We start from the raw sequence: 15865 nt of genomic DNA, 5'->3' as shown, positions 1-15865 counted from the left end.
GGTGAACATCCGGAAGTAGTAGTGCATGTCGGCAAAAACGATGTCGGAAAGAAGGGGATGAATATTCTGCAGCGTGACTTTAGAGAGCTCGGAAAAATGCTGAAAAGCAGGACCTCCAGGGTTGTTATCTCCGGTTTGCTTCCAGTTCCTCGTGCTGGTGAGAGCAGGAACAGGGAGATACGGGACCTGAACATGTGGCTGAGGAACTGGTGCACGGGGCAGGGATTTAGATTCTTAGATCACTGGGATCTGTTTTGGGGTAAGGGGGAAACTGGCAGGTTTGCCACTGCTACACGGGTGGTTGTAAACTGAATAAGGGGGGTGGGGTGTCGAATGGGATAGTGGAGGATGGAGTTAAAGGGAAAGGGTTTCTTAAATGTGTGAGCGTAGAGACAGAGGGGTGTAAAATGAGGGTAGAAGCAATAGGTAGCAAGGTGAAAAGTAAAAGTGGCAGGCCGGCAAATCCAGGGCACAAATCAAAAAGGGCCACTTTTCAGCATAATAGTATAAGGGGTAAGAGTGTTGTAAAAACAAGCCTGAAGGCTTTGTGTCTCAATGCAAGGAGCATTCGTAATAAGGTGGATGAGTTGAATGTGCAGATAGCTATTAATGACTATGATATAGTTGGGATCACGGAGACATGGCTCCAGGGTGACCAAGGCTGGGAGCTGAACATCCAGGGATATTCACTATTCAGGAGGGATAGACAGAAAGGGAAAGGAAGTGGGGTAGCATGCTGGTTAGAGAGCAGGTTAACGCAATAGAAAGGAAGGACATTAGCTTGGAGGATGTGCAATCAATATGGGTAGATCTGCGAAACACTAAGGGGCAGAAAACGCTAGTGAGTGTTGTGTGCAGGCCACCTAACAGTATTAGTGGAGTTGGGGATGGCATCAAACAGGAAATTAGAAATGCGTGCAACAAAGGTAAAACAGTTATAATGGGTGACTTCAATCTACATATAGATTGGGTGAATCAAATTGGCAAGGGTGCTGAGGAAGAGGATTTCTTGGAATGTATGCGGGATAGTTTTCCTAAACCAACATGTAGAGGAACCAACGAGAGAGCAGGCTATTCTAGACAGGGTGTTGAGTAATGAGGAAGGGTTAGTTAGCAGTCTTGTTGTGCGTGGCCCCTTGGGCAAGAGTGACCATAAAATGGTTGAGTTCTTCATTAGGATCGTTAATTCAGAAACAAGGGTCCTGAACTTAAAGAAATGTAACTTTTTTGGGCATGAGACGTGAATTGGCCAAGATAGACTGCCGATTGATTCTTAATGGGTTGACGGTGAATATGCATTGGAAGGCATTTAAAGACTGCATGGATGAACTACAACAATTATTCATCCCAGTTTGGCAAAAAAATAAATCAGGGAAGGTAGTGCATCCGTGGATAACAAGGTAAATTAGGGATAGTATCAAAGCGAAGGATGAAGCATACAAATTAGCCAGAAAAAGCAGCCTACCAGAGGACTGGGAGAAATTCAGAGACCAGCAGAGGAGGACAAAGGCCTTAATTAGGAAAGGGAAAATAGATTATGAAAGAAAACTGTCAGGGAACATAAAAACTGACTGCAAAAGCTTTTATAGATATGTGAAAAGAAAAAGATTAGTTAAAACAAATGTAGGTCCCTTGCAGTCAGAAACGGGTGAATTGATCATGGGGAACAAGGACATGGCAGACCAATTGAATAACTACTTTGGTTCTGTCTTCACTAAGGAAGACATAAATAATTTGCTGGAAATAGCAGGGGACCGGGGATGGAGATGGAGGAACTGAGTGAAATCCAGGTTAGCCGGGAAGTGGTGTTAGGTAAATTGAATGGATTAAAGGCCGATAAATCCCCAGGGCCAGACAGGCTGCATCCCAGAGTACTTAAGGAAGTAGCTCCAGAAATAGTGGATGCATTAGTGATAATTTTTCAAAACTCTTTAGATTCTGGAGTAGTTCCTGAGGATTGGAGGGTAGCTAATGTAACCCCAGTTTTTAAAAAGGGAGGGAGAGAGAAAACGGGGAATTACAGACCAGTTAGTCTAACGTCGGTAGTGGGGAAACTGCTAGAATCAGTTATTAAAGATGGGATAGCAGCACATTTGGAAAGTGGTGAAATAATTGGACAAAGTCAGCATGGATTTATGAAGGGTAAATCATGTCTGACGAATCTTATAGAATTTTTCGAGGATGTAACTAGTAGAGTCGATAAGGGAGAACCAGTGGATGTGTTATATCTGGACTTTCAGAAGGCTTTCGACAAGGTCTCACATAAGAGATTAGTATACAAACTTAAAGCACACGGTATTGGGGGTTCAGTATTGATGTGGATAGAGAACTGGCTGGCAGACAGGAAGCAAAGAGTAGGAGTAAACGGGTCCTTTTCACAATCGCAGGCAGTGACTAGTGGGGTACCGCAAGGCTCAGTGCTGGGACCCCAGCTATTTACAATATATATTAATGATTTGGACGAGGGAATTGAAGGCAACATCTCCAGGTTTGCGGATGACACGAAGCTGGGGGGCAGTGTTAGCTGTGAGGAGGATGCTAGGAGGCTGCAAGGTGACTTGGATAGGCTGGGTGAGTGGGTAAATGCATGGCTGAATTTCTCCAGCATTTTTGTTTACCTTCGATTTTCCAAAACAGGAAAGTAGATTATTATCTGAATGGTGGCCGATTAGGAAAGGGGAAGATGCAACGAGACCTGGGTGTCATGGTACACCAGTCACTAAAAGTAGGCATGCAGGTGCAGCAGGCAGTAAAGAAGGCGAATGGTATGTTAGCATTCATAGCAAAAGGATTTGAGTATAGGAGCAGGGAGGTTCTACTGCAGTTGTACAGGGTCTTGGTGAGACCACACCTAGAGTATTGTGTACAGTTTTGGTCTCCTAATCTGAGGAAAGACATTCTTGCCATAGAGGGAGTACAGAGAAGGTTCACCAGACTGATTCCTGGGATGTCAGGACTTTCATATGAAGAAAGACTGGATAGACTTGGTTTGTACTCGCTAGAATTTAGAAGATTGAGGGGGGATCTTATAGAAACTTACAAAATTCTTAAGGGGTTGGACAGGCTAGATGCAGGAAGATTGTTCCCGATGTTGGGGAAGTCCAGAACAAGGGGTCACAGTTTAAGGATAAAGGGGAAATCTTTTAGGACCGAGATGAGGAAAATTTTTTTTCACAGAGAGAGTGGTGAATCTCTGGAATTCTCTCCCGCAGAAGGTAGTTGAGGCCAGTTCATTGGCTATATTTAAGAGGGAGTTAGATGTGGCCCTTGTGGCTAAAGGGATCAGGGGGTATGGAGAGAAGGCAGGTACAGGATACCGAGTTGGATGATCAGCCATGATCATATTGAATGGCAGTGCAGGCTCGAAGGGCCGAATGGCCTACTCATGCACTTATTTTCTATGTTTTTATGTTTCTCGATTCCTCTACTCTGGGTAAAAGACTGTATTCACCACAATACTCCAAATGCCTCACCAATGTCTTGCACATCAGTAACTGAACAACCCAACTTCTAGAAAGTACCCTGACTGATGAAGGCCAATGCACTAAAAGCCTCCTTGACCACCCTCCCTACATCCGACGTCACTTTCAAGGAACTATAAACTGCACGCCTAGATCTCTTTGTATTACAACACTCCCCAGGGCCCTGCCATTCACTACGTATGTCCGACCCTGGTTTGACTTCCTAAAATGCAACACCTTGCACTTATCCGCATCAATCTCCATTAACAATTTCACAGCCCACTTACTCAACTGATCACGATCCTGCTGTAATATTTGATAATTGTCTTTGCGTTCTACGATACCACCCACTTTAGTGTCATCTGCAAACTCACTAATCATGCCTTCTACCTTCTCATCTAAATCATTGATATAAACCACAAACCACAAACGAGTCCAGCACTGACCACTAAGGCACACCACTAGTCACAGACCTCCAGTTCGAAAAACAACCTTCGGAGGAGGCTCTGCAATTTCTATGTGAACGATTGATTGAGTTGATTAATTGAAGTATACAGCATGGAAACATGCCCTTTGGCCCACTGAGTCCACACCGACCATCAATCACCCGTTCACACTCATTCTAGATTATCCCACTTTCTAATCCACTCCCTACACATAGGGAGCAATTTAGAGTTCAATTAACCTACAAACCCACACGTCTTTGTGATGTGGGAGGAAACCGGGCAGCTTCAGGAAACTCACATGGTTACAGGGAGAACATGCAAACTCCACGCATACAGCACCCAGGTCTCTGGCGCTGTGAGGCAACAGCTCTACCAGCTGCACCCCTTTGCCACCCACCAGTAGTCCACATGTTACAGGGTACGAAATGAGAACGTTGGGAACCAGTCATCCTGCCACACACACTTCAAGCCTCAGAACAAGTTACAACCTCATTCATTTTGCAAACAGCCTAGGAAACATAACGTTAGAATTTAGGAAAAATAGGAACCATGGACCATGTACAGCATGCTAATCATGAGAGACAAACCATCAAGATCTTTAATGCAGCCATTAACCACTGCCACTACCATTCATCTAAACTGCAAATCTTATAAACTGCATTTTGTTGATTCTCCATACCAATCTACATTTGTTGACTCATTGTTAATATAATCTAGTGACACTATAAATGTTCAATGGTGAAGAAGCTGAAAACAGCCTGCATTCTTTTGTCCTTTCCCCCCCCCCCCCCCCTCCCTCCACTCACCCATATCACCACCCCAAACACAGCATCGCCTTCTCTATAGCATAAAATTCGCATCTATCTTTCTCTCCCTGTCCTGACAATGGATTTTTGACCCAAAATGGTTTGTCTTTCAAAAGACACTGCTTGACCTGTTGAGAATTTCCAGCATTTTGTGTTTTATCTCGGATTTCCAATATTTGCAAAAGTCAGCATATGGAAACTTTTTTTAAATTATTAGTCCCCTTATGGCAGTTTTGGTTTAAAGCACTTTGGCAATTATATAGAAATATATACATTAGGCCAGCACAGAGGCACAGCAGGTAGAGCTGCTGCCTCGCAGCGACAGAGGCCTGGGTTCCTTCCTGCTCTTGGGAGCAGTCTATGTGAAATTTGCACGTTCTCCTTGTGAATTCATGGGTTTCCTCCGGGCGTTCCAGTTTCCTCACATAAGAATAGAATAGAATAGAATAGTTTCTTTATTGTCATTGTAACATGGGCCATGTAACCATTAGATGTGCATGTTTGTGGTTTAATTGGTCGCTATATTTAAAAACAAATTGCACCTAATGCGCAGGAAAAGGTTGAGATATTGAGATAACATAGAACTAGTGTGAATGGGTGATTGATGGTTGGTGTGTCTGATTCTATGCTGCTTCTCGAAAAGTAAGTTTTAGCTTTGAGCTCCTGAGAACCTGGTGTTGGTCAATCAGCCAAATTGCTTCTCGCTGCAAATCACATTTTATTTGATGTTGCTGCTTTAATTTGCCTTGCAAAATTTAGCTACTGTATGTTAGTAGAACCATATGAAACACGTTGCGATTGCCTGAATCACTGATAATCCATTTTTTTCCTCTTATCGTAACAAACCAGCCAGCCTGGCCCAGTGTATGGGCCCTCTCGCAACTATATTATAGCTAATATTTTCTGACATTACACATGGCACCAACTCACCCCACTGCACAGATGCAAGCGTTGTACCCGAGGTGAAACCAACAACACCTGAAACCGCAACTTGATGGGTACCCTTAAAATGAATGCTGCACGGGTTCAGAATCACGCCCAAGTCTCCTTTTGCATTAACTGAGCTGAGAACCGAGGATACAAGTGGTGAAAACTAGAAGATGATGGACAGGAAGCCAGAACTCTCCTCCTCATTCCCCTTCAGACTCACTTCCTTCCCCAAACCACATCAGACCTTCCATACAGATGGTGCCGTACACCATCTGACTCTTAACCGCAAACCCACTGCGTTCTCTTCTGACCTTCCCCACAAACACCGGCCCAACTCCTTCCATTGTACCTTTCAAGATTCTATTCATGCTTTCTTGTCCTTAAAGCTTCTATGCGCCAAAAGCACAAAGATTCCATTGGGGCCAAATGGTCAATACTGCATCCCATTCTCTTATCTCCCTGGTCGTTGAATGAAACCTTATGCTGCCTTTGTTTCACCCACTTTTATGAGTGAATGAATTTGTTGTACTCATTTCTCAAATGCAATTCCACTTAAACTCATTTTTTCTTCATCTTTACTGTTTAAGATCTGCTTTCAAGGGTCCAATTTCTTAAAAAAACATTCTATCAAATACTTTCATGACCTTTAGTTTAAAAAAAATATCATTTTTTTCCCTGAAGAGCCCCAGTTTGCTCAATCCATACTGATAATTGCTTGCTCTGTCCAATGCTATTGTATTATGGAGACCAGTAAAGCATGGAGTGGTATCTCAAGAACCTTCAGTTCTGCCCAAAGACAACAATCCCCACCTTGCTACGATGCTTCTAGGCCAAAAGAAACATCAGCCAAGAAATCAATAGACCTGCTGAAGTATAAACTACCAATGTATTGAGAAGTGGGTAAATTGTTGGCAACCTCTGCCCCCTTGTGGCCTGACTACAAATGTTTTTTCAGTTAATGCAAATCATCAAAAGGTACTGAAGGGTAATGCCACTCTTAACATGCTTTCTATGCTTGCTTTGAGCAGAAGCCCAACAAGGCAATGACATCCGTCCCATCAGATTTGAATGCGCCTCTTCCCAGGGTCACTGCTGCAGAAGTCAGATCAGCCTTCCTGAGGGTGAACCCACGGAAAGCAACTGGCACAGAGGAGTCCCTGGCCGCATCCTTAGAAGCTGAAAGGAACAACTAGCGGGAGTATTCACGAACATCTTTAATCTCTCCCTATTTCGTTCTGAGGTACCCGCCTGCTTCAATAAGATCACCATTATCCCAGTGCCGAAAAAAAGCAAGACCTCATGCCTTAACGACTAGCGTCCAGTGGCTTTGGGAATTCAGCTTGATCTGGTATTGTTGTTTAACATTCCTGATAACTTAGCAAAGGATGCACCATACATATCAGTTGCTTGCAGCATGCTGTAACAGGCTACAAAGCAAAGTCAGGCAGAGTTCCTGGCAACAGTGTGACCCACACTGATGAACGCAATGCATTTGATCCTCATTTGAACAGGTTAGTGGAATGGCGTCACCTGCCCCTGCCCCTTGGGTGTACCTATACACATGGTCACCATCACAGATATAGGATCTGGCCTTCCTGACAGTAAACTCACAAAAGTGATTGGCCGGTATGGAGTCCCCAGCGATGTCCTCAGAACCTGTACATATCACTAAACATCTTTAACCTCTCTCTACTGCAATCTGACGTTCCCACCTCTTGAAGACCACCATCATCCCAGAGCCAAAGAAAAACAAGATGAGGAATTTGAAGCAGGGTCTTGACCCAAACTGCACCTATTCCTTTTTCTCCAGAGATGCTGCTTGACCTGCTGAATTATTCCAGCATTTTGTGCCTATTTTCAAAAAACAGAACATGCCTTAATGATTACAGCCCAGTAGCTCTGACTATAATGATAGTGATATGCTTCCCGAAACTGGTCATAGTGCTTCCAAGACAGCCTTGATCCATAGCAATGATCCACTTCTATTTAGTGACTATAGCATTGCCTTCAATACAATAATTTGTACCAAATTCCTGAACCTAGGACTCTGCATCCTCTACTTGCAACCGGATCTTTTACTTCCTGACCCGCGGATGCAATAAGGATAGCCGACAACATCTCCTCCATGATAATTCTCAGCACAGGTACCCGCAAGAATGTGTTCTCAGCCCCTTACTACACTCCCTATACATTCACAACTGTATACTCCCTATACACTCACGACAATTCTGCTCTAACTCCATTTACAAATGCAGATGGCACCACCATAGTGAACCAGATCTCAAACGACAAGATGGAGTATAGGAAGGAGATAGCTTAGTAACATGCTTTCAAGACAACAACCTTTCCCTTAACATCAGCAAAATAAAGGAGCTGTTCGTCGACTTTGGGAAACGTATCAGTGGTGGAGATAGTCAAGAGTTCCAATGGTGGAGATCATAGATGTACATATATCAGCGGCAAATTGCTGTGCTTCATTCGTACGATGGCCAAGAAAGCACACGCCTCCAATTCCTCAGAAGGCTAAGAAGATTTGGCATGTCTCCAATGAATCATACCAATTTGGACAGAAGCATCATAGAAAGTATCCTATCCAGATGCATCACAGCTTGGTACAGCAAATGCCTTGCCCAACCTCAAGAAATTGCAGAGAATTGGGAATACAGTTCATTACGCAAACCAGCCTCGCATATATCGACTCAGTCTGACACTAAATGCTGCATCGAGAAAGCAGCCTCTTCTCTCCTACCCCATTAGGCAGAAGGTACAAAAGTTTGAAAGCAGTGTCACCCGATCCAGAACAGCTTCTTTCCAACTTTAATTAGACTCTTGAATGATTGAATTCAAAATCTCCCATTTTACCTTGTTAGGCCCATTGTATTTTTTTTTAACCTCACTTTCTGTGTAGTTGTAATACTATATTTTGTATTATCTTTCTTTTTCTCGCTTGCATGTCCTTGATATAATTATGGTATGACTTGCCTAGATAATGACTAAAACAACGTTTTTATTGCATTTTTGCACACATAGAAAATAAAAGGAAGATGAGATAAAATTAGTCAGTCATGAAAAGGTCTAACAAAATGTAAAGAAAGAAACTGGTTCTCATGGCAGGAGAACCAGAGGACATAGACGTGCCGTAAAAAGCAAGAGCTACAAAGGAGAGGACAGAAGCATTTGTGGTTAAAGTGCACATTGTCAGATTTAATAAAGGCCATTTTTTAACATTTTGCTTTCACCAAGTAGAAATTTCAGTAGTGTTTACACATAGTCCCCCCAGTTCAGGGCACGATAATGTTTGGGATTACATTACATTACACAGCAATGTAATGTAAATGAAAGTAGTCATGTTTAGTATTTTGTTGCATATCCTTTGCATGCAATGACTGCTTGAAGTCTGCGATTCATGGACATAACCAGTTGTTGGGTGTCTTCTTTGGTGATGCTCTGCCAGGCCTGTATTACAGCCATCTTTAGCTTATGCTTGTTTTGGGGGCTAGACCCATTCTGTTTTCTCTTCAGCATATAAAAGGCATGCTCAATTGGGGTCAGATCAGGTGATTGACTTGGCCACTCAAGAATTGACATTTTTTTTGCTTTGAAAAACTCCTTTGTTGCTTTAGCAGTATGTTTGGGATCATTGTCTTGCTGTAGAATGAACCGCAGGCCAATGTGTTTTGAGGCATTTGTTTGAACTTTAGCAGATAGGATGTCTCTATACACTTCAGAATCATTATGCTGCTACCATCAGCAGTTGTATCATCAATGAAGATAAGCGAGTCCATATCTTCAGCAGCCAAACATGCCCAGGCCATAACACCCCTACCACTGTGTTTCACAGATGAGGTGGTATGCTTTGGATCTTGGGCAGTTCCTTCTCTCCTCCATGCTTTGTTCTTGCCATCACTCTGATATAAGTTAATCTTCATCTCATCTGTCCACAAGACCTTTTTTCAGAACTGTGGTTGCTCTTTTAAGTACTGAACTGGCAAACTGAAACCTGGCCATCCTATTTTTGTGGGTAACCAGTGGTTTGCATCTTGCAGTGAAGCCTCTGGGAATTTCTGTTCATGAAGTCTTCTGCGGACAGTGGTCATTGACAAATCCACACCTGACTCTTGAAGCGTGTTTCTGATCTGCCGTCAGGTGTTTGGGGATTTTTCCTTATTATAGAGAGAATTCTGTCAACAGCTGCGGAGGTCTTCCTTGGCCTGCCAGTCCCTTTGTGATTAGTAAGCTTACCAGTGCTTTCTTTCTTCCTGATCATGTTCCAAACAGTTGATTTTGGTAAGCCTAAGGTTTGGTTGATGTTTCCAACAGTTTTATTCTTGTCTCAGTCTCATAATAGCGTATTTGACGTTCATTGGCACAACTTTGGTCCTCATGTTGATAAACAGCAATAAAAGTTTCCAAAGGTGATGGAAAGACTGGAGGAAAGACTACGTGCTGAAAGCCCTCTTATACCTGCGTTAACGAAGCAATTAAGCACATCTGAGCAATTACAAATGCCCGTGAAATCATGTGTCCCAAACATTATGGTGGGATTACATTGAAATGGGGGGGGGGGGGGGGGGGGGGGGGGGGGGGGGGAAACTATGTATAAACACAGCTGTAATTTCTACATGGTGAAACCAAAATGTGTAAAATTGGCCTTTAATAAAATCTGACAATGTGCACTTCAACCACATGCGATTTTTTATATTACAAATCTCAAATTGTGGTGTACAGAGGCAAATAAATAAACAATGGATCTTTTACCCAAACATTATGGAGTGCACTGTAAATATTATCTGAATTAACAAAGGCAGCAATTTCCCCACACTCACAATAGTTTATTGCTAAATCTCTCACATTCTTCAAAATTGACTATAGATAGATATTGAATGGTTAGCATGGGCATAATGGGTCAACGAACCTATTTCTGTACTGTAAGACTCTTTGACAAACTAAGAACATAGGAAATAGGAGCAAGACTGGACATTAGTCAGTCATAGTAATGGAAACATGCTCTTTGTTCCAACTTACCCATGCCGACCAAGATGCCACATCTACACTCGTCACACCTACCCAAATTTAGCTTATGTCGCTCTAAACCTTTCTTATTCAAGTACCTGCCCAAATATCTTTCAAACGTTGTTGTAGTACCTGCCTCAACTACCTCCACTCTCAGTTCATTCCATATACTTTGTGTGAAAAAAACCCTGCTCCTCAGATTCCTATTAAATCCTTCCCCTCTCAATTTAAACTAATGTCCTTTTTTCTTTATTCCCCACTCTGGGTAAAAGACTCTGTATTCACCATATCCAATCCCCTCATTACCTTATATGCCTCTATACACCTCTATAAGATCACCCATTACCCTCCTGCACTACAGAAAATAAAGTCCTGGCCTGTTCAAATGGCCCCTACAGCTCAGCTCCCCAAATCCTGGCAACATCCTCGAAATCTTCTCTGCACGTCTTCCAACTTAACTACATCCTTCCTATAGCAGGGTAATGAAAACTGAACACGCCACTGGCCTCATCAGTGTCTTGTATAACTGTACCACAACATCTATCTTCTATACTCCCTGCCACAGAGGGCAGTGGAGGCCAAATCACAGGATGGATTTAAGAGAGAGTTAGATAGAGCTCTAGGGGCTAGTAGAATCAAGGGATATGGGGAGAAGGCAGGAACGGGTTATTGATTGGGGACGATCAGCCATGATCCCATACATACCTTACTGTATGTACATACAGGTGCACAACCTTTTATCCGAAGATCCAAATAACGAAAACCTCCGAATAACGACATTTTTTCAGTCCTTGAAGAAAGGTCCTTGAAAACGTTCACCGAGGGCGGCCCGCAGAGGTGACAGCGGAACCTCCGGTCGGTCCTCGAAGAAAGGGGAACTAAAGCCCCATTCATAAAAGAGAAGGTGAGGGAATATTGCGCGGGAGGGTTAATAATTGACAATCTGCTGCTGCCTGCCCGCTGAGGTTAAAAGGTTCCCACGGTAGACTCACGATACACAGTGTATCGTGAGTCTTGCGTGGGAACTTTTTTAACTCAGCGGGCAGGCAGCAGCAAATTGTCGCTCCCTTCAGTTTCACCCCACCTACACCCCTCTGCTTCCCGGCCATGTGTGTGACCCCTTCCCTCCCCTCTCCAGCACCCCGCGCATTGCACCGGCGCGGGGGCTTTGCACTGTCTTCACGTCGGAGCTAGTGCCAGTCACCGGAGACGTCAGGACCAACGGGACACCGACCCCCAGGCCCACTGCAAGCACGGAGAACCCAGAGACCCACAGCTAGCAGCAGCCCAGCCCCGCTCCAATTCCAGAGGAACACGCTCTCCGCTGTCCCCCGTAGGGACAGAAGTTGATGGCTCGGGCTGTGACGTCTCCGGCGACCCCCCTGTACAGGAGCTGAGACTGGGAACTGTGGGGTTGTTTGCAGTTGCAGAGGGAGGGGGCAAGGGCGGTACAGTTCCCAGTCTCAGCTCCATTCCAGGGGGGTGACCGGAGACGTCAGGACCAACGGGACACCGACTGCAAGCACGGAGATCCCAGAGACTCACAGCCAGCAGCAACTCTAGCCCAGCCCCGCTCCAACTCCAGAGGAACCCGGGTTGCGCAGCTCGGGCTGTGGGCGAACTGCCACTTGTCGCTGTAGCGGCGCATCGGGGAGCGGGTTCCTGTTGGGCCTGACGTCTCCGGCCGTCCCCCTGGACAGGAGCTGAGAGACGTCAGGACCACCAGAAGCCGCTCCCCGATGCGCCGCTACAGCGACAAGTGGCAGTTCGCCCACAGCCCGAGCTGCGCCCCCTCATCGGGACACCGACCCCCAGGCCCACTGCAAGCACGGAGATCCCAGAGACTCACAGCCAGCAACAACTCTAGCCCAGCCCCGCTCCAACTCCAGAGGAATCCGGGTTGCGGATGAGGGGGCGCAGCTCGGGCTGTGGGCGAACTGCCACTTGTCGCCGTAGCGGCCCATCGGGGAGCGGATTCCTCTGGAGTTGGAGGGACAGGAAGACACAGCGGCTTTTGAGAATGGTGGGCAATCACTTCCAAAGTTCTGCCCACACACTCAGTACACCTCTCCTACACTTGTCTCCCGCACTAAGATCATCTCGCAGAGAAGGATCACAGCCTAACCCTCCCTATTCTCTCCTATTCTGCAAGAAAAACCTACATTGAAGACTCAAACTCGCGATCGAGTAACTGCCGGGATCGAGGCGCAAACTCGCGACCTTACGGATACGAGCCGAGCACTCTACCACTGAGCCAGCCGTTAAAATCTACGCTAAAAATTCCGAAAACCGAAAAATTCTGAATTACGAAAAGTGTCTGGTCCCAAGGCTTTCGGATAAAAGGTTGTGCACCTGTATATATATTTATTGCTCATTATTCTATGTTCACTCTTCTGGGTGAGATGCTAACTGCATTTCGTTGTCTCTGTACTTATACTGCACAAGGACAATAAAGATTGAATCTGGATCTGAATGGCGGTGCTGGCTTGAAGGGCCGAATGGCCTCCGCATGCACCTATTTTCTATGTTTCTATACTCAATAGCCTGACTGATAAAGGCCAATGTACTGAAAGCCTTCTTGACAAACCTATCTAACCTTGATGCAATTTTCAGCTTCTGTGTCACCTGCAAACTTACTAATCATACCTTGTACATTCCCATTCAAAGCATTGACATAAACCACAAACAGCAATGGGCACAGCACTGATCCTCAAGGCATTGCATAAATCACAAGCCTCCAGTCTGAAAAGCAACCCTCTACCATCGCCCTCTGCTTCCTTTCACAAAGCCAATTCTCTGTCCAGTAAGCTAGCCCTTCCTGGACACCATGGCATCTAGCCTTCCAAAGCAGCCTACCTTGCAGAATCCTATCAAATGCCTTGTTGAAGTCCATATAGACAACATCAACAGCTTTTCCCTTCTCAACCTTTTTGGTTACTTTTGGTGCTGACATAGATGGTTCTGTTGTTTCATAAGATCATGACCTGACATTGGCTTCAGCATCACTTCCTTGCTAATTTCCCCATGTCCCTCAGCCGCTGGCACAGTTGAAAACACATCCGTCATAAAGAATAACCTAGTACTATGAGTTATGGACTATTTCAATGGAAACATAAGACACTCGAGTACATCACTGTAAAATTCCAAGACTCCAGGGAGGTTGAGTATACCTGTGCCTCATGGCGTGACAACAGTCAGGCTAGTCATGCAACCTATGAGGGCCTGGGCAAACAGTGGTAGAACCATTTAAACTCCTTTTATCTTTAACAAAAATATCTGTTATTGTTTACCTGATCTTTCCACAATTAATGTGTGGGAAGGAACTGCAGATGCTGGTTTACAATGAAGTCAGAAACAAAATCTTGGAGTAACTTAGCAAGCTGGGCGGCATTTCTGGAGAAAAGGAATAGGTGACGTTTCAGGATCGAGTCTCGACCCTAAATGCCACCTATTCCTTTTCTCCAGAGATGCTGCCTGACCCACTGAGTTATTCCAGCATTGTGTGTCTATTCCACAACTAAATCAAATGTGTGTTGTGAATTTTTCTTTGTCACTTACCACAAACTGAACAACATCTTTAGTCTTGTGCTTTGCGGACTTGAAGGAGGCCAGATGAGTGACCACAACAATCTGATACTCAACATGGCCAGACATCATTTTTCCATGGATCTCATGATAGTCCGGGACAGACAGGTCTATTCCAGTAGCCACATTCTGGATTGTTCTACAATGAGGATAAAATTACAATTAAGGATTCATTGTCAAAACCAATTAGTAACATCACTTTAAAAAGGCTCCAGATATACTGGGTGTTCATCTTATTACACTGCTCATACAAGGTTGAGCTGTGAAGCATCACAGAAGGGCATACAATATACTTCACTTTAGTTGTTTAAAATAACACATTTCCTAATTTCAACAAAAGATGTAGACTATAGCATTAAATTCAAATTTCACCTTAACATATAAACTCACAGCAATAAACTGTGCAGGTGAAAAATCATCATCCCTCCACCTGATGTTTATGTAAAAAAAAATTACACCCAACGTCAAGAATGTTTTACTGACAAAAGATTAACTCTCTATTTGTGAAAAGTGCAATCTGTTCATTAGACAGTTTTATACTGAATTTTATTATCCCAATCTAACCTGATGGTAATAATTGTGTCATTGAGAATGATCTGCATCCAATTCTATGGGCTCTGTTGTGTCCAATGCAGGATCCACAGACTTGAGCATTTCTAGGGCAGCTGGTGCTTGGCAAGTTGGCTGGGAAGACATTTGCATTCCCTGTTTAGTTTATTGTCATGTGTACAGTGAAAAGCTTTTGTTGCGTGCAAGCCAGTTAGCGGAAAGACAATACATGCTTACAATCAAGCCATTTACAGTGTATGGAGGGAATAGCGTTTAGTGCAAGGTAAAGCCAGCAAAGTCCAATCAAAGATAGTACAAGGGTCCGCAATGAGGTAGATAGTAGTTCATGATTGCTCTCTAATTGTGGTGGGATGATTCAGTTGCCTGATAATAGCTGGGAAGAAACTGTCCCTGAATCTGGGGAGGTGTGCATTTTCACACTTCTATACCTTTTGCCCAATAAGAGAGGGGAGATGATGGAGTGGCCAGCGTGTGACCCGTCCTTTATTATGCTGCTGGTCTTGCGGAGGCAGCGCAAAATATAAATGCAATGGCCTTCCTGTGTTCCCACCATAGATTCCACATGTACAGTCCCTTCCTGAATGCTCAGAATTGAGCAGAAACAATTACAGACCGTGCCCATGAAAATATTTGCAATTTTTTAAGGGGACTTTGAGAATGTTCTTACAGTATTTTTTTCTGACTCCTGGAAACTTCCTGCAACAACCACCTTCAGAATACAGTGTATTTGTAATGAACCTGCTGTCAGGTACAAGGTTGATGTGGTCCACGTAGTTGATCTTAATCTGATCTTTGATGCTTGAAACACTGGCCTGGGGAGGATGCTGACATTGCTTTGTCAATGGAGTTAGAGGATTTTGCAGAGAAAGTACAGGTGGCACTTCTCCAGAATTGCACACTGTAGATCATCCACATCCCTGATTCATACAGAAGGACCAGGATCACTGCTGTTTGGGGACTAAGAGCTTGATTTGAGATCTAGATCATCATTTTTCTCTTCAGTCAGCTTGGGGGTGACAGCCGCAATAAAGCATTTTAATGGGGTGCATCACAG

At 44.2% G+C, this 15865-nt stretch overlaps 1 protein-coding gene across 1 annotated transcript in view; it reads right to left on the bottom strand.

The window, feature by feature from the left end:
* The window catches only part of hs1bp3 (HCLS1 binding protein 3), a 51433-nt gene that overhangs the window by 33608 nt on the left and 1960 nt on the right, over window positions 1-15865 (bottom strand). Inside the window, exons 2-3 of the mRNA XM_055636365.1 lie at window positions 14211-14380; window positions 6663-6819 (exon numbers count right to left, since the gene is read on the bottom strand). Coding sequence (XP_055492340.1) covers window positions 6663-6819; window positions 14211-14380 — 327 coding nt within the window. The remainder of the gene's footprint in view (window positions 1-6662; window positions 6820-14210; window positions 14381-15865) is intronic.

The sequence above is a fragment of the Leucoraja erinacea genome, chromosome 5 (assembly GCF_028641065.1).
Source record: "Leucoraja erinacea ecotype New England chromosome 5, Leri_hhj_1, whole genome shotgun sequence".
NCBI classification, from domain to species: domain Eukaryota; kingdom Metazoa; phylum Chordata; class Chondrichthyes; order Rajiformes; family Rajidae; genus Leucoraja; species Leucoraja erinaceus.
This window is presented reverse-complemented; position numbering and strand designations above follow the sequence as displayed.